The 23756-nt window shown below is 43.7% G+C and overlaps 10 protein-coding genes across 10 annotated transcripts; 6 read left to right on the top strand and 4 right to left on the bottom strand.

Annotated features, from left to right (window-relative positions):
• Window positions 1-859: 859 nt before the first annotated feature.
• EAE97_000762 (uncharacterized protein) lies at window positions 860-2785 on the top strand (the record flags this gene model as incomplete). The annotated part of the gene is made up of 1 exon (XM_038871272.1): window positions 860-2785. One exon carries the CDS (start codon window positions 860-862, stop codon window positions 2783-2785), a length of 1926 nt encoding a protein of 641 aa, XP_038738633.1.
• A 3054-nt stretch (window positions 2786-5839) lies between these two features.
• Window positions 5840-8020, bottom strand: EAE97_000761 (uncharacterized protein; the record flags this gene model as incomplete). The annotated part of the gene is made up of 3 exons (XM_038871271.1): window positions 5840-7525; window positions 7582-7846; window positions 7914-8020. 3 exons carry the CDS (start codon window positions 8018-8020, stop codon window positions 5840-5842), a joined length of 2058 nt encoding a protein of 685 aa, XP_038738632.1.
• Window positions 8021-10815: 2795 nt separating this feature from the next.
• On the bottom strand, window positions 10816-12291 carry EAE97_000760 (uncharacterized protein; the record flags this gene model as incomplete). Its single annotated transcript, XM_038871270.1, has 1 exon — window positions 10816-12291. One exon carries the CDS (start codon window positions 12289-12291, stop codon window positions 10816-10818), a length of 1476 nt encoding a protein of 491 aa, XP_038738631.1.
• A 1053-nt stretch (window positions 12292-13344) lies between these two features.
• Window positions 13345-13866, top strand: EAE97_000759 (uncharacterized protein; the record flags this gene model as incomplete). Its single annotated transcript, XM_038871269.1, has 4 exons — window positions 13345-13458; window positions 13514-13592; window positions 13642-13712; window positions 13768-13866. The coding sequence occupies 4 exons, from the start codon at window positions 13345-13347 to the stop codon at window positions 13864-13866; spliced, it is 363 nt and encodes a 120-aa protein (XP_038738630.1).
• Window positions 13867-14174: 308 nt separating this feature from the next.
• EAE97_000758 (uncharacterized protein) lies at window positions 14175-14623 on the bottom strand (the record flags this gene model as incomplete). The annotated part of the gene is made up of 3 exons (XM_038871268.1): window positions 14175-14375; window positions 14431-14490; window positions 14573-14623. 3 exons carry the CDS (start codon window positions 14621-14623, stop codon window positions 14175-14177), a joined length of 312 nt encoding a protein of 103 aa, XP_038738629.1.
• Window positions 14624-15968: 1345 nt separating this feature from the next.
• EAE97_000757 (uncharacterized protein) lies at window positions 15969-18873 on the top strand (the record flags this gene model as incomplete). Its single annotated transcript, XM_038871267.1, has 3 exons — window positions 15969-16817; window positions 16870-18244; window positions 18294-18873. The coding sequence occupies exons 2-3, from the start codon at window positions 16914-16916 to the stop codon at window positions 18871-18873; spliced, it is 1911 nt and encodes a 636-aa protein (XP_038738628.1). The 5' UTR covers window positions 15969-16817; window positions 16870-16913.
• Window positions 18874-19365: 492 nt separating this feature from the next.
• On the top strand, window positions 19366-19866 carry EAE97_000756 (uncharacterized protein; the record flags this gene model as incomplete). The annotated part of the gene is made up of 2 exons (XM_038871266.1): window positions 19366-19480; window positions 19691-19866. 2 exons carry the CDS (start codon window positions 19366-19368, stop codon window positions 19864-19866), a joined length of 291 nt encoding a protein of 96 aa, XP_038738627.1.
• A 674-nt stretch (window positions 19867-20540) lies between these two features.
• Window positions 20541-21510, bottom strand: EAE97_000755 (uncharacterized protein; the record flags this gene model as incomplete). Its single annotated transcript, XM_038871265.1, has 4 exons — window positions 20541-20819; window positions 20875-21167; window positions 21223-21284; window positions 21489-21510. The coding sequence occupies 4 exons, from the start codon at window positions 21508-21510 to the stop codon at window positions 20732-20734; spliced, it is 465 nt and encodes a 154-aa protein (XP_038738626.1). The 3' UTR covers window positions 20541-20731.
• Window positions 21511-21854: 344 nt separating this feature from the next.
• On the top strand, window positions 21855-22727 carry EAE97_000754 (uncharacterized protein; the record flags this gene model as incomplete). Its single annotated transcript, XM_038871264.1, has 1 exon — window positions 21855-22727. The coding sequence occupies one exon, from the start codon at window positions 21855-21857 to the stop codon at window positions 22725-22727; it is 873 nt and encodes a 290-aa protein (XP_038738625.1).
• Window positions 22728-23246: 519 nt separating this feature from the next.
• Window positions 23247-23393, top strand: EAE97_000753 (uncharacterized protein; the record flags this gene model as incomplete). The annotated part of the gene is made up of 2 exons (XM_038871263.1): window positions 23247-23334; window positions 23386-23393. 2 exons carry the CDS (start codon window positions 23247-23249, stop codon window positions 23391-23393), a joined length of 96 nt encoding a protein of 31 aa, XP_038738624.1.
• Window positions 23394-23756: the final 363 nt, after the last annotated feature.

The following is a 23756-nucleotide window of genomic DNA, read 5'->3' as shown; positions in this document are numbered from 1 at the left end:
ATCACGATAGCCAACTTGATCATCTCCGATCTGTGATACATACGCCGTCAAAGTCTTCCACTGCAAGATCATTCACGCTCGATCTGTGCAAGTCATCGATCACATCTGCTCTACCAAATCATCACGTCACTCCATCTCGATATTGCATAATTGATTGACTTCAATTGTGTGATTTCTTTCTTGATTCGACCCACCAAATCGACATCGCACCTCAACTCACCCACACGTACGTTAAGTCGTACTACTCGAGGAACCTTCGAAACCTCAGACACTCGTTCTATCAACGTCTGACTCCTATGTCAGCATAACGATTTTCAACTCTTTCCTTATTCTACTTTACTATCAGACCTCGAGTCTCTCTTCTTTGTCCCATTTAACGAACAAATTCAATAAATCTCTTTTGTCAAAGCGTATTCGAAATACCCCTATGAGCCTCTGAACACCCTACTTCTACGATCCGGAGTTATTCACCAGCTATCATTTTTTTTTTTCGGCGGTTAGGATACATTTATATAGCGGTGCGAGTTTGTTTTTATTGCCCATACACCTTTTATCGCCTTGCTTCATTCAGATCGAACTACAACCTCATTTATTCACTCCGACAATCATCAAGAGCATCGCTCTCCTTGTGCCACCATCAACTTTGTTTAGAGAAGACAAAAGCTTTTACGAATTCCACTTGTATCTCTCGATTCTTTACCTCTCAGGGCCCAAAAACATTTCGGTTGTAACAGTATTCAAAGCTGCACTTTTGTTTTTAAGTTTATTTATTTAATTTGCACACTTCACTCCTATTCGACCTTCACACTTCTTTCTTCACTCACCTTACACTTCACTACTTCAACTCTTCATCATAACAATGGAGTGCTTAAGAGAGAAGTTTTACGACGGAGTCGTCCTTGATGGACGTTTTGAAACGATATCCCCCCTCAACCATGGTTCATTTGGAATGGTTTTCATGGCGAAGGACCTAATTACCAACGAAACCGTTGCTATCAAGTGTTTAACAAAGAAATCTGCCACGATGACTGATGCAGACTCGGCATTTGCCATCGATGAACACTCTGAAGAGCTATCCTGCCACGCTCGACTTGGCTCCCACCCAAACATAGTCAACCTCATCCACTCCTTCGAGACCGAAGCCCATGTGTACATCGTTCTAGAGTTTTGCTCCAGAGGCGACCTCTACGAGGCTATCCGAACAGGCACTGGCCCCCTCGAAACGGAACATGTCCGACAATTTATGCTACAACTTATCGACGCTGTTGCATACATTCACAGCAAGGGCATGTATCATCGTGATATCAAGCCCGAAAACATTTTCCTTACCCAATCAGGAGAGATGAAGCTTGGTGACTTTGGCCTCGCAACTTCCGAGAAGTGGTCATATGAAACCACGGTAGGAAGTGACCGCTATATGTCTCCAGAACAATACGACTCTGCTGGCGCAGGATACTCTCCAGAGCAAGCCGATGTCTGGGCCATTGGCATTTGTCTGTTGAACATCTTGTTCTCTCGCAACCCTTTCACAACACCCACAGAAGCAGACCCACTTTTCCTCGACTTTACTCGAGACAAGCAATCGCTCTTTGATGTCTTCCCAACAATGTCACAAGATACCTACGAAGTTATTGCTCAATGCATGAGCCTCGATCCTCGAAAGAGATCACTTGCCGCGGCTCGTGAGGCCATCGAGCGTGTACTTAGCTTCACAACATTTGATGAGTTCGCCGATGACTTCAGTTCTGCCGATCGACGTGGCATTCCCAGCTCAAACCGTGAGCCATTACGTACTCCTTCTATCCAAAGTCCTCAACTCGATGCAGGTGGATCTTTCCCTTGGGCCAAGGCATTGCACGCCAGCCCCCCTCAACAGTTCCGCCAGCTCTCTGCCATTCCAGATGAAGACTATGACTCAGAGGACCTCTTCCCTGGCTCCGAAGCAAGCAACAAGGATTGGTTCTCCATTGGAGAACAAACTCCTTCAATGGAATCAATTCTTGATTCTTCCCTTGGAACTTCGATGCAATCTCTAGCAATCCGCCGCCACATGAAGTCTGGCCCTCCAAAGGCTAGTCTTACCCCCATCTCTGGATCTCTACCAATCGCCATGGCAAAGCCAATCCCATTGCCATCTATGGCATCAGTCTTTGGCAAGAAGAACGACATGGTATCTAAGAGTTGGGGTGATCTCTGGGATGAAGAGATGGAAGAGGAAGAAGAGCTCGACAATCACTTCCAAGCCCGTCAAGAGGCTAACTCGCGAACTTGGAGCCACGAGAGCAAGACCAATGATGATGAGGCTGGCAGATCTCCACTGGAACCTCACACCTCATCATTTGTCAATATCCCGAGAGTAGCACCTAGTCGTACAGTGGCTCACGATATTGATGAGGATTTGGTGGCTGACGGCTTCTTTTTCCACGACACTCCTACTCAACAAAACTCACCTCGTTATTCACCACCCTCAAAGAGAACTGCTTTCGATAAGTGGTCTGCGCTCGGAGATCGTCGAAGGGCATTTGCAGGAGCATCACCCTCTCAAAGATCTATTGATACGTGGAAGACTCAAAGTACTCCACGTCGGAACGCTGGATTAGGTTTCACTGGTTTCGGTACAGGTGGTTGGGATACTAAATCGAATATTGTTAGTAAAGACAAGGGCAGAGAATGTCCATGGGCGCGGGCCAAGGGCCGAGATCATCATCAGGACAAGCGAAAGGACAAGCAGTCGGATCTCGGTGATTTGGAGTGGGTTGGAGGTTGGCATGACCTCCACTTGTAGTCATACACTTTAGCTTTCTTTTCTACATTTTTTTTCTCTCAGACATACTACTCACACAATTGCTTATGGAGGATCGAACATCATCGCAGAAGCTTTGTTCTTGAATATATCAACAAATTTTATTATAGGAACGGAAAGGATGTGTCGATATTGGCTTGTTGATGAGATAGCTGGTGGAAAGAGAAAAGTTGAGAAAGGACTTTTAGAAAGGACTCGCTTTTCTGGTGGATTAGATAGATTATCATCTCAAAAAACTTTTGTTGCGGAGATGAATGGCTTGATAAATACCAGATAATTACCCACTCTATATTTTTGTTTCCTTCATGGTGTACTTTGTGTGATCTGAAAGAGTCTGAGCCGAATAGTTTGTTTGGATGTAGGTAGGTGGGTGCACAGGGTGTGGTGTGCGACAGGTAAGTTGGGGGGTGGTTTTCGAAAGCGTTCGGGAGATAAATAAGTTCGTAGGTGAGCGAGTTTTCTTAAGCTGCTGTACTGACCACTTTCCCCCTTCACTCGGTACCATGTATGAGAAGAGACGGATAAGTAGCAAAGTAGGTGGGCGAGTATACGATTCTCAAAGAACTGAGATGAGAGAGCGGTTGATGTTGCTGTGGGTATCTAGCATGCAGTCTCCTCTCTTCGTATGCTGCCGAAGTGGGCGTGGGATGGCAGGTCGGGTTAGGTAGGTAGGGCGGATTCTTTGTGTCTGACGCAGATGAACATTTCGTGGTATGAGCAGCCATGAGGTGCGGGTAATGAGTTTCGTAGATGAAGTTCAGTTCCAAAGATCAGTGTGAGGATGAGGATGAAGAAGGGGGAGAGGGAAGGAGATGAGGAGGGTGAAGAGATGTTGGTAGTGGCGTGGCGGGGTATAGAAGTGAGGAGGTGGGTTGATGTGGATGATGTGGATGATGTGGGGATGGAGTGAAATGGTATGATGGGTATCTGGAGAGGACGAGGATGAGAATGAAGATGAATGAGTATTCGTCCGAGAGGAGAAAGTGCTAGTGCAATGTATGCGTATTCACAATATGATATTGTATATCGTATATGAATTATCTCGAAAGATAAGAAATAAAGGAAGATGAAGATGAAGAACGTGAAAGATTACAACTTTACGTGTTATGATGTGATATGTTATGTTATGTTGTGTTTTTCAATTTTTCAATTTTTTTCAATTTTTGCAAATTATGGGATTTGTGCGAGATGGGGAAATGGAATATGAGCCGGTGATTTGGTACGTGCTAGTTAGGTAGGTATGACGGAATTGCACTTGCACTCGGTTATTTTTGCGTGTTGGAGATGGAGAGGAGAGGCTAGGGGGAGCTAGAGAGAGAGAGAGGGTGGGGTGGGGTGGGTGGTTGGTTGGTTGGAACTTGGGGGATGTGGGGTGGGCTTTTGTGGTTGTGGTGGGAGGTGGTGGATGGGTGAATGGATGAGATTGGGATTGGGGTTAGTTGTGAGTTGAGTTGAGTTGAGCTGAGTTGAGGATGATTGAATTTTTATTGTTGTTGTTGTTGTTGTTGTTGTTGTTGTTGTGTTGTGACAATTTTGAATTTTGAATCGAGAATTTGCTAGTGCTGTTAGAAAAAAGGTCTAAGCTGAGAGAGTAGGTAAAGGGGCCGTCATAGCGAATTCAATTGTTGTCCCCGCATCATTCATTCATCCATCGATATATCGACACACGAAAAAGCAATGAATACCTGTAGTGATACTTCTACATTGAAAATATCTAAAGCTACAGAAACAGTCCGGTTAAGATCTTCCGGAGTGGTAGGACGAGAATGCGAGACTCTTGTTTGAACTGGATACTAGTATTGTTGGTATTCGTCTCTTCCAGTCTACTGTATCTATCTCCCTACTGCTCCTCGCAAGCACGTAAGGATGGGTCTGCAGGTTAGAAAGCACAGATATACAACAGAAGTTCTGGGTAGCAGGTCCTGAGATTTCCATTGGATTGTTTGGAGGCGGGCTAAGACTAGATAGTTGGTGCTACTTTGTGGAATGAGGAAAGTAGAAGTTCATTATTTCCTCCCTTAAAAGATTATGCTATTATGGAAACAAAAGGTAGTGCTTTTTCTTTTTCTCGAAGATTTTTCTCGTTATTGGTAACACAGTAGATCTTTGTTCTCCTTGTATTTCGTGCTCAAATCCAAGCATGGGATATAATACCAATTCATCAAGCAGCACAAGTATAACTCCTCTTCTTTTCTTCACTTTGTCACTCTGAGTAGCGTCCTGTGGCTCTGCATACTATTTCGGCTTTGGGCTCACGAGATCTTAATGATCTCTCTCTCTCTCTCTCCCTCTCTCTCTCTCCCTCTCTCTCTCTGTGTAATATACTCCAGTTACGACCGCCCGAGAGAATCGGAAAGATCCTGCATCTATCTACGCCCTCGGTCTAAGACTGTTACTCAACTAGTGTCAATACCTTTGTAGTGAGTGGCCTGTTATTTACACTTAGCTACTTTCCAATGCCACCCTCCTTGAAACCTACTCACTGCTACAAAATTCGAGGCTAACATAGATGGAGAATCAACACAACACTGTTTTTTCAAGCAAATCTTCAAAAGTCCCACACTGTCCTTGTCAAAGATTAAACTGTTGATACTCATTCCAAACAAAATATCATATTCATTCGGGGACGTCGATTTCAAATTGATATCTGCGCTCTAACTAACATTCGCAGCTTTCAAAAAACATTTGGAGATAACTCCAAACTTCGCCTCTAGCAATTGACTGTCTGTTCTAGTCAAAGAATCATTCCGTAATTGTTGTGTTATTGTCGCCCAAGTTGACGCACGCTTTACCACGTCGGATATATCCAGATTGAAAATGTATGTATGTATGAATGTTATGAATGAAGTTCACAATATTCCAACTAATAGCTTCCTAGTATCTGTACAAGTGAAGTTCGTTACATTCCGACCCACGACTTCCCTAGTTATTTTTACAGAATGTCGTCCCTACATGTATCCTTCAGATTCACAGTAGTTATCCACCCAACCTTCCCCCAAACGCCATCGCCATGCATATCTTTACATTTGAACCTTTTTAAACCATACCTCCCTCAACTTCACTGGCCACGTTCCTTTCTCCTCTCTTCCTGACCACTTCATCAAACATATTGGCCTTTTGAACCGCCCTCGATCTCTCCCTTACAAAAGCCAACAGCCTCAAACATCCGCTCGGCGTCATCCCCTCGATCCTTCTCGCCTGTCCCACGCTCTCGGGCCTTGTTATCTTTAGCACCGATTTCTCATGCATAGAGATACCATGAATAGAATCATAATCTAAATCTACAGGTAGTTTAAGCAGCTCATCTTTTTCGAATATTCTCTGCGCAGCTTTTTGTTGTGTGACATATGGTGCGTAGACGGCTTCGATGCCAACTCTATCTCGGATTCGTTGGGTGTATGTTAGGATCTCTGGGATACGAGTTGAAAGATCGTTCATTGTGACGTCTCGAATGCGTAGGATGTCCAGGGCGTTTCGCATAGTACTATCATTTGAGACTTTGAAACCATCGTTGATCCATACCGGAGCGCTGAATTTACTATTTTCGAGCGCTGATTTGAGACCATCCATCTGAGCGACCTCGTCATTGAAGGCGGACCATCGTTCTTCACCTACTACTCCTGCTAGTCGTCCCTTTTCCGTAAGTCGTAGATCGGCGTTGTCGGCTCGGGCACTCATACGATATTCGCTGCGAGATGTGAACATACGGTAAGGTTCAGAAACACCTTTGGTGATGAGATCATCGATCATGATTCCGATGTACCCATCACTGCGGGATAAAGTCAATTGTGGCAACGATTGTGATGCAAGACCGGCATTGATACCGGCTATGATACCTTGCGCAGCTGCTTCCTCGTAACCTGTAGTACCATTGATTTGACCAGCTAAGTAAAGACCCTGGATTGCCTTCGTTTCGAGTGTTGCTTTTAGACTTCGAGGATCGACGTAGTCGTACTCTACACCATAGCCGGGGGCGGTCATTGTGACATTCTCTAGCCCTGGAATGGTTCTTAAAAGTTGTTCTTGGGCCTCCGCGGGTATCGTCATGGATATACCATTAGGATAGATGACATCGCTGTCAAAACCTTCAGGCTCGAGCCATACAATGTGTCTATCTTTGTCGGAAAATCGTATAACCTTGGATTCGAGCGATGGACAATACCTAGGCCCTTTCACAGTCTCCCTGATATGAATGGACTTGTCCAGATTTGCCCGTACCACATCATGTGAAGCCTCATTCGTATACGTAGCATAGCAGAGTAACTGGTCCTGGACAGACACAGTCTCGTTGAGATAACTGAAAGGTGTCGGTGGCTGATCCCCTGGCTGCACAGTGAGACTTCTAAAGTCGATAGAACCCTTTGCAAGGCGAGGAGGCGTTCCCGTCTTCAGTCTTCCTAGAGTAAAACCAGCGTCTTTCAGCGATTTGCTCAAACCAAATGTTGCCACTTCCCCCATACGCCCTGCAGGATAACACTCCAAGCCGATATGAATCTCTCCGCCCAAGAATGTGCCAGTCGTGATAACTACTTGTTTGGTAGGTATAATTTCGCCCGATTCCAGTCGCACGCCGGTAATCTTGCCACTTTGCGCCTCGCCCTCCTCCTTCGAAACAATTATATCCGCGACACTCCCAGTTACGATTGAAAGATTCGGATACGCTTCTAGCTCTTCTCGCATATGCTTTTTGTATAGATCCCTATCGATTTGCGCTCTTGGACCCTGACAAACATGTTAGCCTACAACTTTGAGATATCGCTGCCACCATGATCACTTACCCAAACCGCAGGACCTTTCTTCCGATTCAACACCTTAAACTGCACTCCCGCTTTATCAATAATTCTTCCCGCAACTCCATCCAGCGCATCCACCTCCCTCAACATGGTACCCTTCCCTATCCCTCCAAAACTAGGATTGCAAGAACAAACACCAATATTCTCGAGTTTCGGGGTAATCAACGCAGTCTTAGCCCCAGACCGCGCGGCTCCTGCACAAGCCTCTGCGCCCGCATGACCTCCTCCAATAACGACGACATCGTATGGTCTAAGAATACAAAGTTAGTTGCGAGATAGAGGATTGGAGGATGGAGTTGGAGGGGCGCATTTCGTACCTTGTATCTGCTGCGACACTTGCAAAAGAATTTCTTTGGAGAAACCAGCTTCTAGTGAAAGTCTGTAGCAAAGGGCGACGACATGCCACCGCAAGTCTTCGATTCATATTGGCATTTCGAATGCGTCTTGTGCGATTCTTGAACCGGTGGGAAATTTATGGGCGGGGATTTATTTTTCCTTAAGGCTTATCGGAACTTTTTTGGTCTTCGCCGATTGGCTGCTTAGATTTCGAAGGCAATCGATCACGACAACATTGAGCATGTTCAGTTTGATACTGTTACAGATTGTTACTATCTGAATGTGCTACTTGGTATGGATTGAATCTTTCGAATTTCGTGGTGCAGCCATTCAAGCATTTTCATAAGGTCGAGGTCAATATCATAAGGAATTAGTATATAAGTTTTCAAGGGACACATATCGTCTATTTGTTTTTTTCAGACGTTATCAGGTAAAGAAGCATCAATCAATTGATAGTGTATTTTAGGGAGCATATTTTTGAAAGCTCAATACTCAAGTTCATTGTACAAAGGGATGAAAGGGGGAGGGGCAGAAGTTAGTAAATTAAGCGATGAGCATGGGAGGTGGTGAAGTAGAAGATGAGTGAACGAGAAGATAGGAATATAGGCGTCAAAGAAGGTGGAACAATATTGAAAGATATACAGTTTAATAAACAGGTCAGATGAATATATAATGTCAGAAAACTTAGCCGTGCTTTTTGTCGTAAAATGAATGCACAATCTTATTTGTAGTAATATATATATTCGTCTAATATTCTCCTAACAACGAAGTTAGTGTTTTCGTCCCGTTCCATATCGAATCTGAACCAGTGGAGATAGCTAATTGCTCTAATTCAAATAGATCTTATATACACCATCTCCCTTTCTTAACAGACTCTTGCATCTGAATACCCGTGTCCCATAAACCTCTTGTCAAAACTTCTTTCCTGTGTCATCGAACTTCTTGAAATTCTAATGTAAAGGCATGACCTTCTAACACCTATTCATAGTTATGAGACACTTATATGGTACACTGCTCTGGCCATAAGTAAATCAAATTTTAGTATCTGACCGTCTCTTCCCCTCATCTTCAACAACCAAAATCAACTGCTAACATGTAAACTATCATCTGACGGAAGCTTAGGGGTGCGTTTACTGTAGTCAAGGTCATCAAATCCATCTATATATCAAAAGTACTCACCTGAGAGGTTGAGACCAATGCTACCGCTACTCAACATGAACTATTCCAGTAACAAAACGAGTGAGAGCAATAAGAACAACATTATCAAAAACATCCAATTGCAAGAATATCATTTATAATCATCTTGGAGAAGTCTGTAGACATACAACAAAACATGCTAAGCAGGAAGCCGCAGAGAACCCAGAAGTAATATGTGGCATTCGTCACTGTACGCAATGGCTAGATTGATTTAGACCCTCGAGAAAGCAGAACGAATTGTGAATTTTCTCGTGAATGATATGCCTCTCACATGAGATAACTCAATCCATGACTAGGAGTATTTCTCAGAGATGAGATATCACTATGATAACATAATACTGTACGGGAGGCAAGACAAGACTTCATTTGACCACGATATATCATACCCGATAGTCATCCGAAACTCAAATACAATACATACAAATGAGACGACCATCACAATTTCTGCTTATTTCGCAATATCTGTAGACACCCACCGCATCCGACAAGACGATAGTGAAACTTCAAAAGCCCATTTACTATCTACCCCTTGCTATATAGAAATCTCCATTAAAAAAGATATATCATATCGTACATGAAAACAACAATCAACAAATCATCGCTTATCTCTCCGAATTCCCAAGCAAAACAAGCACCTAGCAAGCGAGATGGAAACTGAATCCAGGAATAGATATATAGCAAAATCACAAATCCAAACAACATCAGAAGCACAGGTAGATGAGGTGAAGGATGACCTACAACACAACCGAGAAGAAAAAAAATAACATTCATTTCATCAAATTCTTCCTTGAAGCATTGATCTTCCCAAGTAATCTTCCAGGGAAAATAACACCTTTAGTCGATTTGCGTGAACTATTGAGAACTTGCCTGTATGGTAGCAGCCTGTGATTCTTAGGTTTACCTATATTTCTTGATTCATTTGATGTAAAGAGTTGAACTCGCGTGAATGACAGGATCCAACTGAACTGATCAAGACACTTGAGAAATTCCCAGTTCTATTAATATTCAAAACGATACAAACAAGAAGAGCGTATCTCGAGAGGCTACCATACCAGAAAGCGTACCACGTATTATATCATAGCAACAAGCAACAAAGGTTTATGTTTGTTATAACGGATTCATTTCTGTTTAGCCATCGGTGATAGCTCTAACTAGAAGCTACTAACTATGTGTATCTGCGACGATAAACTGTAGCGGCCAAGAAACAAAATCTGAGATCCGAGTTTTTTTTATGTTTTGTTTTATGTATTGCTGGTCCCTTCCACACAGCTAGGCTACACCGCTTCTCCTTCCTCCAGTAATCCAACTCAATTGCTGTAGTCCAGACGGCCGAATCTTGCCTTAAGAAATGTAACAATATCAATCGTTATAGTACGAGATTTGAGGTATGACCATCAATCGTAAGAACATTTCCGAAATTGCTCCCCAATAATACAAGGCAAACCAGCCCTAACATTGCGAGAACTAACATGGGTATACCAAGCCATCATCTCTATAAAAATGCCACAAACCCTGAAAAGCCCATGCACCAATTCGTAACCATAACGCTCTCACTGGAGGAAGAAAAAATGTGCATGATAACCAGAACGCCAATATAGGAACCCTACCTGTGATGCCATATAAGCCATCACCCGAACTCCATTTGCCATGAGATAAAAAAAAAGAAAGGTAAATCTGGCCGGGAAGTTACCTTGCTGATCCAGCAAAGCCATGCGAATCCAATTTTAGGATCCGTCTTAAGTCGTTTTCCATGCCTCGAAAATCGGGATTGCTAGTTCCAGAGAGGGTACCAGAGGAACCTTGTGGCACAGGTGAAGAATGTGTGACTTGAGTGGTATTATTAAGATTATTGCCAGCTGAGAAGTTATTTCCATAGATTTGAGAGAGGTTTTGGGATGGTCCGTATGAATGAGCACGCTCAGGCGTTCTTGTGGGAGTTTTCGCTGGGGAGACTTCTTGGCGAAGACCTGACCGAGCTGATTTGGGAATTTCACCTGAGCTTCGGGAATCACCTCTGAATTTGTAGTTGGCCTGTGGAGATCTTCCGGGTAGACCGCCGTTCCTTGGGCCAGTGGGAGAGCTGTGTCCACCATGACTGGACATTGCAGAATTCGTCGTCAGGCTCAAAGCAGGCCCAAGGTTCCCATTGGTGGATGGCCCCTCAGAAAAAAGGTAAGCCTTGAGTTGCTCTGACTTGTCTAGTGGTGATTGAGAGTGACTTGGTGATACCTGATGTGGCTGCGAGGGGCTCGAATTCTTAAGTGCTTTCATGATCCTTTCATTATAAGGCGTGGAGAATGCTGGCCCCAATGGTAATCCGGGACTGTTGGATCCATCCTCCTCCATGGAAAACATACTACTTGCTGAACCACGAGAAGCTGGTACATTTTTGTTACGGTATTGACTGTTGGGCTGCGATGGAGTTCTTGTATTCCCCGGCGACTCAACTGGGGGATTGAAAGGCCCAGCAGAGCCGGTGGCATTGGAGTTTGTACTTCGTGCTCGTATCTTTTCGGCCTTCTCCCGTTTATCTGCTTTGAAGAAGAGATCGAGGGGTGATTCCTCCCTATGTGACACATCCCTAAATATTTGTGCTGAAGATGGAGTTTGCGATGATTCATCTGCCGAGGAATCTGGCTCTTTGATCGCACTTTCAGTCCTGATCGCTGGTGATTCTGGGACAGACTTTGAAAAGAAACTGGGCATAGGTAAAGCGGACGGGGCGGGAGATGCATGGAAAGTTGGACCTGCATAGACTTGAGCAGCGGATGGTGTTTGAATAGGTCTTGGAGCAGTTGAGCCACTGGCAGATTGAGCACCGGTCAATGGCGGGGTAGTTCGATCACTCCTAGTTGCAACGGGAGACGTCTGAACATTTTTAGGTCTTCTTTTATTGGTAGACTTTCTGGAACTATTGTCCGGTAGGGCTGAATTTGGTTTATTTTGAGAGGCTAGCTGGTTTTGCTGGACTCTTCGAGGAGTTCGAGGAGGGGTAGTGGGTTGCTGATCAGAATAAGTCATCGAGGGGTGCATGTTTTGTAAATATGCTTGACTATTGTAATCATGTGGACTTTGAGGAGCGTTTCGAGGTGAGGCTGTTCCGAAGTCTGCAGCGAAGCTTTGGGGTTGACGTTGCCCTTTGTGGGGAGTCATCGAGGACATCTTAGCTTGACGCCTATGAATGTATGATTGGGTTGATGGAAGCTATTCTTTATACAATGAAATTCGAGTGATTGTGCTTGGTAAATAAGAGACGAAAGCAAGCTTCCGCGTGTCTGTGCTATTGCGTGTGTAGATCAGATGGTACGAAATGGTGGGCTATAGGTAAGGAGGTGGACGTTCGTTGGTTGTGTCTCGCAATCTAGTAGAAGTGAAGTATTTTTGGTTGAATCTGTTTAATTTTACGTGGTTGAATGATTGAAGTGAGTTATTCATTGTTCTCGGTATGATGGTTTAATAATTTGTAGTGTGTTTTTTTAACAAGAGAAGGGGGGAGAGAGAAGCTGAAGTAAATGCGATACAGCGACCGATCGCCCTACTCCGTACCGTTTCACTGATCGATTTGTGATTAGTCATACCCTCAGACGCTCCAGACAGCTGCCATGCCGACACCAGTGAACAGGACGTAGGCAATGGAGGTTATTCAAAGCCATCTTTATTCATTCAACAGCCCTACGGCTATAGCTACAGCTACAGCTACAGCCCTACGGCTAATTAATTCTATTTCTTGTTAGTTTGGTGAAAGTTAAAGATCTGATACCATTAAACTCCAAGGAATTATAGTACAGGATTAGCATCTTTATAACATCCATCATATTAAGCGCCCTCCTTTCAGGCTTGGTGTAAACAAAACCTGAAAGCGGAGCGGCCAATCTAGCAATCTATCACGTGATCAAATACTATTATGCCTAAACTACGGATACTAGGTAGGTAGGTAGGTAGCTCCAGAATATCAAAATACCATCATATGTCTACTGTAGATTGATCTCAGTCTGCATCCAAAATCATACATAATCAAGAAGTTCTTTCATTTTAGATTCTGGGATTAAACGTTCTTCCATTGCAACAGACACCAACCTTCATTTAAGTCGATTAATACAATCATCAGCTTATCCATATTTAATTCGCAAACCAATTCGTTCGCATCTCATCCTAAAGTACCCCGCCAACACCAATAATTTAGATAACCATCACCACTCTGAAATCCCCATCACCATGGCAGACGTAGACATGGCAGATGCTCCACCAGCTACAGGAAAGAAGAGCGGTCTCAAGAAGGCAGGAGGGGGTGAAGGTTCGGAAGGCAAAAAGCGCTTCGAAGTGAAGAAGGTATAGATGCCTCGATTGTTGTTGGTTTTCTGCACAGCTTTAATGAGATATATAGTGGAACGCGGTAGCTTTGTGGGCATGGGACATTGTTGTCGATAACTGCGCCATCTGCAGAAACCACATTATGGATCTTTGTAAGTTCGAGAATGCCAAAGAGGATACCAACTTCTGACTTTCACAAAGGTATCGAATGTCAAGCAAACCAAGCCTCTGCCACAAGTGAGGAGTGCACTGTAGCTTGGGGAATTTGTAACGTCAGTAATTCCTTTCCCTTTAGATGTATTCGTTCTAATATCAGACTACGAACAGCACGCTTTCCACTTTCATTGCATCTCCCGTTGGTTGAAGACACGCCAAGTTTGCCCACTTGATAACAGAGATTGGGAATTCCAGAAGTATGGTCGTTAAGTTGGGGTTTTGAGATTGTATTTGGGATTGGATGGGGTATTTGAGGAAGATGATGAAGCTACGGACATGAAGTATAATATACCAAAAAGAGCGGCACGAATCTCATCTGCGCGGTTCATCCAAGACCCAGTAGGAGGCAAATGGAGAATTTCGGGCAGGATTGGCGTTAAGGACACAGAAGTAGAGCGAAACTTCGGTACAATGTAGCTTTCAATGTGAAGCTTTTTATTTGTGCCAATATACTGTTTGCATTTTGAGGTATTCCCAATCCCATGACGCCCCAGATTAAATATCCCTTCAACATATCCTCAACCAACCGTCTTTCCATCCACAACAATCCCTTGTGTCGATGCATCCCGCCCACCTAAAGGCAACCATCTAACGGGATGTTTCTTGTAGAAGGGCCATGGAGGCACAACGATGGCGAAGGTGAATGCCGTTCCAAGTAAACCAAAAGCAAGTGCCAGTTTGATATCTTGTTTGAAAAAGCCAACAAAGAAGGCAATGGCCTATTCCTATCAATCAGCATATTTCGAATGACCAGGGATGGATAGAATGATTTACTCCGGATATTGCTAATAGAGCTGTTGTCAAGAATTCTGCCAATCTTTGACCTTCAAAGTCCTACACGCGCAACAGGGAATCAGCATCAGACCTAGCTTTGTGTCCTTTAATAATATGATTGTATGAATGATTGTGTACTAACAATTTGCCCTTCGGCAAGATCCCGAACCTGGTCAAGAATTTGATCTGCCATAATCGTAATTGTTGTGCAAAGCTCGATGATCGAATTACAGAAACCACGAATCAAGCCTTTTTACTAGATAAGAAAGACGAATTTGTGAAATGTTACCAAATTCTAAAGTGTCCCTTGAAGCTTAAGTTGAGGCCACACTTCAGCCTTGTTATGGCTGTAGGTACGCACCCTTGACTACTAATCGCCTTGGCCGAGAATTGGTAACCGGGGGGTTAGAAGCACATGGTTAGAGTTTGGGTGAGGGATGAGCGATGAGCGATTTTTGTGCAACAAGATGTACAGTTTACTTGATTCCTGTTCACCAAATGACTTGATATTAAGGTTATACTATAGATGTTACAATAGAATTCACGAGCTGGACGAAAACCTTCAAGTCTTGGCTAATAAATCGATAGTAGATAAGATGTGATCGGAGAAGATTCCAGTTCATGTAGGGCGATAATTCACGACCAAAAAAAAAGGCTTGGAAGATAAAGAACAAAGGGTATCAGCATGCAAGAATACATTCTCAGATGTCTGGATATACCAATGAAGATGTCTCACGTTACCAATTCACATTCCAAAATCAAGATCAATACGTCTTCTCGTGGGACCAAAGTATCCATTAGACAATTTAGAACGCAGGCAACCCAATGAATGAAAAGACAACTTGTATCGTGCGGCCTGCTGAAGAACATTGTCAGGTCTTGGCCCTTTGACAATAATACACAATCATACCACACCAGATGCCTCGATGGCCCCGCGCCGAAGGATTTGCCATGAGGGAGTTGTTCATGTGGGAGAGATGATTTTGCAGAGAAGAAGTTAATATGATCATCTATTATGATCTAATCTCAGAGACATGTAACCAGTAGGACCTACCAAAATGTAATTGATACCTGATACCTACTAGGTAATTACCTGATACCCAACCACCTACCTACCTAACCATACTATATATATCAAATGTCTGAGAACTGGCTGGAGGTTGGTAGGCTCGTAGGTCAATTCTTTGAGATTCTCCATCAATTCTCCACCAATTCCCCCCACCAGATTCACTTTTTCTTCTTCTTTCTTTCTTCCAATGGATGGAACTCTGAAGAAAATGTATGGTAGGGAAGACTGTACGAAGAAGTAAGAAGTAAGAAGTAAGAAGTAAGAAGTAAGAAGTAAGAAGTAAGGAATAAGGAATGATTACTGTACCTACCTAGATAGTCAGTCACTGGTAGTTATTAGGTACATCGGGAAAGAAACATACCTGGCTCACCTGCGAACATACCTGGGAACGAGGGAACACACTTAATAAACACCCTCACACCACACCACACCACACCGCACCACACCACCCATCCCCATCGTAACTAACCCGTACTTACAGAGTACACTAATAAATTAAGCGCCTCCACCAAGATTTCTCTTTCAAGCTTTCTTCCTCCAACTCCACTTCTTGTCCTCCCTTCTTGAAAAATTGCATCTCAAACAATATCGGATTGGTTTCGACCGTTCAACTCCCTTTCTTATTTAAATACAACATCTCACATTTCAATTATTATCTTCAAATATCATTTCGCCATTAGCCACTTACCAAATATCTTTTATTTGGCCATTGGCTGTACCCTTAGCCATTACACCACGAGTACGCTTAGGGTTCCCAACACCACATAAAACAGGCCGACCTTTTTTTCAACTTCTTCTACCTTGAAAAACTTCAACTCGAGACCGGCCACCCATAAAACCTACTTGTCCACCCTTCCAACAACCCAAGCCACGATCAAACTTATTCAAATACTGTCCCATATCGAAATATTCAAATTGTCGCATCAGAGCGATTGTCGAACTCGAGCGTCTATTCATTTTGACTCATAACGCCTCAACGGCTTCATCGACAATCAACCACCAAATTGGCGGGACTCGTATTCCAAGGCCTTTCCTTCATCCGTCCCCTCCTCGGTCCAGTGAAGACCTGGGCCTACTGCGGAGGCGACAAGAAACCCCCATAATTGCACTTGAAGCAATCCAACAACAAAACACATAACTGCAGCTATACATACAAATCAAAAAGGGGTAGCGGATGGACGAGTAGCCATTCTTCACTAGAGATCACACTGTACAGGGAGTACCTGTGCAAAGCCAACTATCAAATTGACGCCAAGCAAGCGGTGGGCGCTCGTTGCGACCTGCCTGGACTTTGAAAGCTTTGGCTTCCTAGAAATCTGTATGTCATTCTTGTTGTAATTCATGGACTCCAATGGCTAATTTGCATGTAGAAACTTAACCCAAATATATCTTATCCATAATATTATAACTCAAAATGTCTGAACACGAAGACACCTCCCTTGATACCGGCTACAGCACGCCGGTGCCAGAATTAGATGACCACCGACATCAATCTCAAGCTCTACCAAAAGCTCGTTCTCGCAGCGGTACTATCGATAGCATGCAAGCTCCTTCTCCTCGAGCTCCACAGAGTCCAGACCTAGCGCATGTAAACAACACACTTCTTCAAACAATCGCAAGAGATTTCGAGGAAGCCATTGTCGACGAGGACTCGAGAGGTGTATCTCCAACGGCCATTCGAATGGCGGATAGAAGTCGTAGAGGAACTGCAGCCACTGCTGATATTCGTTCCCTATCACCACCAAGCTCGGTGAAAGCATTTGCAGATGCAAGAAGAAGAGAACGAGAAATGTCTGTCTCGGACCCGAACCCTGGAAAGGCATTTGCAGATGCCAGACGGCTCGAAGATCATAATGCTCTTCATAGAACAGAGTCACATGCCAGCCACAGAAGCCATCGTACATTTCGTAGCAGACGTTACACTAACGAGAACGATGCAAAGAGCTTCGCAAGTTCGTGCAAGTCGGCAAAGGAGGATGTTTGCTTTCCTCTACATGCTTCTCCAACCAAAAACACCTTACAAATCAATTTTGAAACCCTCGAGGATTTCATTTTGGAGGAGGAAAATCGTTCCAAGACTCCTGTAAACCACACTCAACCTCGAATCTTCCATGATTTGAGAAATAACGGTGCGGTGCCCATGATTGTTACATCGGAAGGCACGGTTGTTGATATTCCCTCGGGTCCACCATCAATCAATGAGAAGTTGGATTCATCCAGCCTTGAGGAGCTTACCCGACCAAAGCAATCGCACCCAGACACTAATAGGTTTGAATACTTTTCCTCGCACGGAGTAGATAGTATTCACGCATCAGAATTTGGTGATCTCATCCTGCCAGGAGAAGACATAAGAACCCTATTCACGCCTCCACAAGAAGAGGGAGAACAAGAAGAGAGTGTTTGGTGGTTGAATATGAACAGCCCAACAGAGGAGGAAGTTCGTGTGATTTGCGAGGCATTTGGTGTCCATCCCTTGACCATCGAGGATATCACAGCCCAAGAAACGCGAGAGAAGATCGAACTCTTCCCTTCGTACTACTTCGCTTGTTTCCGTTCCTTTAGCGTTGTCGAGATTGAGGACGGCCAGGAATACGATCCATTCAACATTTATGTCATTGTATTTCGAGAGGGTCTACTCAGCTTTAGCTTTTCGCCAAACCCACATGCAGGCAGTGTTCGTAAGCGTATCACATTGCTAAAGGATTATTTGTCTTTGAACAGCGATTGGATTTGCTACGCGCTCATGTAAGTTCTCCCAACAAGTCACCGAGATCATGAACTGACAACTTCACAGTGATCACATCGTTGATACCTTCGGCCCTGTTATCCACAAGATCGACAATGAAACAGATACGATTGAGGATCAAGTTTTCATTGCTCGCAGTGATGATATGCATGCCTTTTTACGAAAAATCGGCATGGTTCGAAAGAATGTTATGGGCTTGATGAAACTTCTGGGTGGCAAGGCCGATGTCTTGAGAGGATTCACAAAGCGCTGTAATTCCAATTACCTCGTCACTCCTCACATGGATATTGGTATGTATCTTGGCGATATTCAAGATCACGTTGTCACCATGATGACCAGTTTGGGTCACTCTGAGAAGATGCTCTCAAGATCGCACAGCAATTATCTCGCACAGCTGTCAATTGACAACATCACCCAAGGGAATAACGCAAACAAGGTTCTCAGCAAGATTACTCTCCTCGCCTCCATCCTTGTTCCTCTTAACTTGGTATGTGGTATGTTTGGTATGAATGTTGCTGTTCCTTTCGGGAACGCGAACAGTCTCATTCCGTTCTTTACAATTTTAGCTGTGTTGGTGGTTTTCTCTCTTGCTTCCTTGGCCCTAGCAAGACGGTATAGATATATTTAGATGTTTGTGGGAAGATATGTGCTTGAGCAAATAATACCGTTGGGGGGTTTGCAATTTTGGTAGATGTGGAACAGAAATTGGGCTAAAATCATGGTGTTTATTACGGATCTTTTGGATACATTGTAGATGTCTTTAGATTTTGATATTGTTCATAATAAACCAGATATTACCTAGAAGGTATGAGTTTTACGACTTCAGTAATGTGATGATTGATATGCGCTTCAAGATGTTTGGCCGTCCGTTATATTATGTTCGCAAATGTCGAAGCAGGCAAAAATAATTTTCCACGTGACCTGATCAATGACGCTGATACCGATAATCTTTGAACCCGGCAAAATTTCTGAAGCTCTCTCAAGCTCTTGTATCAAACCATTGAATTTCAAACCCAGTAAACCACCAATTTCTCTGTCGCACGCATAGGAATCCTTTCCTTTCCTTTCCAAAACAACATCTCAACACCCAATTTCGAATTTCTCCATAAGCTAAACGAAAATGGATTCCTCATCTCTTCAACAAACACCGGATCTCTCAAAGTTGTCGGACAGAGACAAGCAGGAATTGCAACAATTTATTGTTAATGAGACGCAGAAGGCTAGGATTCAACAATGTATGTTTTCCTTCGTTTCTTCTTTTCCTTTCTTTTTCTTCTTCTTTTGGCTTTTGGAGTTTAGGGGGGTGGGAGGGGAATTGGGAATCGCATTGTATTGCATTGCCACGCCGAGCATTCTTCCCCTTCACGTCTTGAGAGAGGGAGGAATATATCCGAAGACAAGAATAGAATAAGAAGCACAAGCTAACAACCTTTCCCCCGCACTAGCCGTTCACTCCCTCACTGACGTCTGCTGGAAGAAATGCGTCACGGGCAGTATCCGCAGCGGCAAGCTGGATAAGAGTGAAGAGAGCTGCACGATGAATTGTGTGGAGCGGTTTTTGGATAGTAGTATGGCGGTGATTACGCATTTGAATACTATGAGGGCGAATGGGGGGGCTTAGGTTGGAGGCGTTGGAGGCATTGGAGAGGGTGGTTGTTGTTTGGGGAGATGGAGGGGAAGGAGGGGGATGTATGATTATAAGTTGGATGGGACGGGATGGGATGATGTTTTGAGGGAAATTTTGTGTTGGGATAGACATGATATGATATGTATACTCTCTACTTCTTTATGATATGACGAGTTGAGAGAGGAAAGGGGATGAAGTGTTACACGAGGTATATGGATATGAATGAGACATGCATGAATGGTGTCTTTTGTATGAATAGAAAAATCTAGGCGGATACGCCATGTGATATGGGATCAATGAAGAACATGAGATCCCTTCTTGCAGGATCTTGACCTCGTTGTGAAGGAAGTCGATGGGTGGTGCTTCGCTGTATTAATGTGTGGAGGGTAGTAGAGTAGCAAAGTCGGTGGATAGACAGCCATTTTACATGAGGGGATGTTAGTCCGATCTAGGATTTGATGATCACTTGGAGGCACTCGTGAGTTTGGAGTAAGAGATTGACTTGTTCCAAATCATGTCCCTCATGTACACGGAACTCCAGGGTTTTCATGTGAATTCATGCAACCACAAGTTGAGTCCATTCGATTGTACACAGTTTCTCGAAAACAACAACACAATGTAGCAAAAGTGGCATGTCGAGGAGCCATCACAGACAAAACATATGCAAATTCAAGTGTATCAAGAATTGTCATTGACAGGGTAATACTGCATTGGTATACACATTTTGAAAATCATCTCATTATGCTAAATGGATGTGGGTATCGACCAATCGTAGAAAAAGCTGGTTGTTTTCCTCAACCATAAAACTTTTTGTTTCCCTCAAATCCAGATTCCTAATTCCACTCCCAGTTTTGATAATTTAGACAATGGCGAGCTTGGTGGCAGCAATGTCAAGAGCATCAACATCAGCAGTAAGACGGGCGAAGGCCTTCTTGGATCCATCAGGTCTGTGATCGACGTGTCAGTAATTGCACATGATTGAAAATTTTGAGTTGAGCCTACCTGATGAGGGTGTTGATCTTGACGGTGTCAATATCGTAAAGCTTCTTCAAGGCCTCCTTGATTTGAGCCTTGTTGGCCTTGATGTCGACAATGAAAACGAGGGTGTTGTTCTCCTCGATCTTCTTCATGGCGCTCTCAGTGTTCAATGGGTGGATGATGACCTTGTGCTCATCGAGACGGGGTTGGGAAACGATGGAAGTACGTGGGTACTTTGGTGCACGGGAGAGTTGGAGGGTCTTAGGTCTGTGGAAGGTGGTCGAGAGACGGACCTTGCGGACCTTGTGGGAGTGAACCTGATAGATCCATTAGTATCAAATATTAATCTCAAGAATGGACAGAAGAACTTACACCCTTCAAGGTAGCCTTAGCAGCGGCATTGGCCTTCTTGTTACCACCCTTGGCGGCGGCACCTATTAAAACTTACGCATCAGCAAGCGCTCTTGAAGAACTCGCAATATCTGCTACTGCTGGTGCGCATCTTTCGCATTCCTTCCGGCTGTATCTGGAAATATTTTCATATTTCGTAATTTAAAAGCGGTCGCAATATTTTCCCAAGGACGATATTGCGATTAAGAAATGCGATCAATGCGAATTTGAGAGAAAGGAGACTGTACCTTTCTTTGCTACGGGAGCCATTTCGACGAATATACTTCCTGAGGGATTAGTATTGGAATTGAGTTGTCGAGGAGTTGATGGATTGCTTCAAGAAAATGTCTTGAGACAAAAAGTTGAATTCACAGATCGTGGGCGAAAATTTCGCTAATCGGAGAAACTGTTTTGCCGGATACCGAAGAATGACAAGGGATGCATTTTCCATCTAATTTTTTCGAAGTAAATACTCTATGTACTAGTCGGGTTAAATCTTTTGTTATTAATTGATTAATTTTGTTTTTTCTATAATCGTGAAGATCTTCCGTTTTCTCGATCGTGAGGACTCATGCTGGTTTCAGCATTGATTTGAAGTTCTCAAATCTTTCACCATGGGTATCAACAAGAAAACAAAACTCAAGTCACTCTCACAAGGTCGACCACTCACGATCAAGAAACCAGCTCAACGAATTTCAAGCAAAGCTACTCGAACAATTATTCGTAAGCACCATACGTTAGAAAAGCAAAAGGCCAAGGCGTTAGCAGAAGGTGATGAAGTTAAGGCGGCGGCACTAACACGTGAGATTGCTTCACAAGGGGGACTGGAAAGCTATCAACGTGCAAGTCTAATCGGGCAGGGCAATGATAGAGGTGGAGATAGTAGCAAGATCTTGATGGATTGGCTAGCGCCTCTATCTAAAGATCTCAAGGGCCTAGTTGAGAGGAAGTCACCTGTCCGTATGTTAGAGGTTGGAGCTCTGAGTACTACAAATGCTTGTTCGAGAAGTCACACTTTTCATGTTGAGAGAATTGATCTAAATAGTCAATCGGAGGGAATCACGCAGCAGGATTTCATGGAACGACCGCTACCGAAGGACGAAACCGAGAAATTTAACATTATCAGTCTTTCTCTAGTCTTGAACTACGTTCCGGATGGCGTAGGCAGAGGTAATATGTTACTCCGAACTCGCAAATTCTTGGAAACAATACGTCCGGCCGGTGATGGCTTTAGTGAATGGTTTCCGGCATTGTTCTTGGTACTGCCGTCGCCTTGTGTGAACAACTCACGTTATATGGATGAAGCGAGACTAGAAGCAATCATGGAGAGCTTGGGATACGTCATGGTGAAGAAGAAGCTTTCGAACAAACTGGTATATTATCTCTGGCGTTTACAGTCGCCAACGATGAAACCACGGCAATGGAAGAAGGAAGAGATTCGAGCTGGAGGCAGCCGCAACAATTTCTCAATTGTGCTTAAGAATTGATCGATATAGAGGGGGTGGAGGGCAGGCGGTCTACATTCCACATTGTACGTTGATGGGCCGCTTGCAACTGTGTCCCACGAACGACTATCAAAAGGAATCCTACAACAAGCAACACAGATTCCGGCATCGACCGGAATGTCCAGCTTGCTTTCCGTACACTGAGGGGTTGTATAATGCATGGAACGATAGGCGCAAGATGCAAAATGGGCTCGGACTACAAATTTTATATGGTGGGTCGGCACCCTTGAGGAACATTTCGGCCTCTCCTGATGAATAAATAGACAAGACGAAAGATCGCCAATCAGTTAATGAAAAGGTACTGGTTCGTAATGCGAAACAGTCAAAATCATGAATGGCATGGGGAGATTCGGGAGAATTAGTTGAGGTATTCGAAGGTGGGGGGGACTTCTGAGTTTTTACACAAAAGTACCATGTAAAGGCTGGATAAGAATACGATAGATATCAGATTGGCCGAGAACTGCAAAGGACCTGACGGGCAGGTGGTGGGGCATTTAATCCATGCATCTACCTGCGCCGCTGTATTTCCAAGTTTCTATTAAAATGTTACACTACTTGAAGGGCAAAGTCGAAGATTCTAGTCTCAATGGTAAGTTGGAAATTCTGGAAAAACTTTGCTTGAAGGAACCTAACGAATGAGAATCATAGGAGGAGAGGAGAGGAGAGAGGGGAAGAAATAAAAGTAATGGTTGCACGAAAATACAAGAGATGATATAAAAAATTTGTGTCGTGCATAAAATTGAATCTCGCATGACATCGGCATGAAAGTCCGATAAGCGTTATCTTTGGCTGGAGAAGCTTGCTTGACTTTTAAAAAGGCGGACTAAAACCACAATATATCAATCTAGATAGATCTTAATATACAACCCACACCCAACTACACCCAGTTCTTGATCCTCCCATATTAATTTGCTCGTGTGTCCATTCTCAAGAAATATCAGATGGTTTCGGAGTGATTTTTTCTAATTAAGGTTTATTATAAGGATTCGAAGATTTTAGAATTTTGTCATA

Source organism: Botrytis byssoidea (genome assembly GCF_014898295.1).
Source record: "Botrytis byssoidea strain MUCL 94 chromosome Unknown BBYS_001, whole genome shotgun sequence".
In the NCBI taxonomy this organism is placed as follows: domain Eukaryota; kingdom Fungi; phylum Ascomycota; class Leotiomycetes; order Helotiales; family Sclerotiniaceae; genus Botrytis; species Botrytis byssoidea.
The sequence above is the reverse complement of the archived record's forward strand: the minus strand, read 5'-3'. Positions and strand labels throughout refer to the sequence as shown.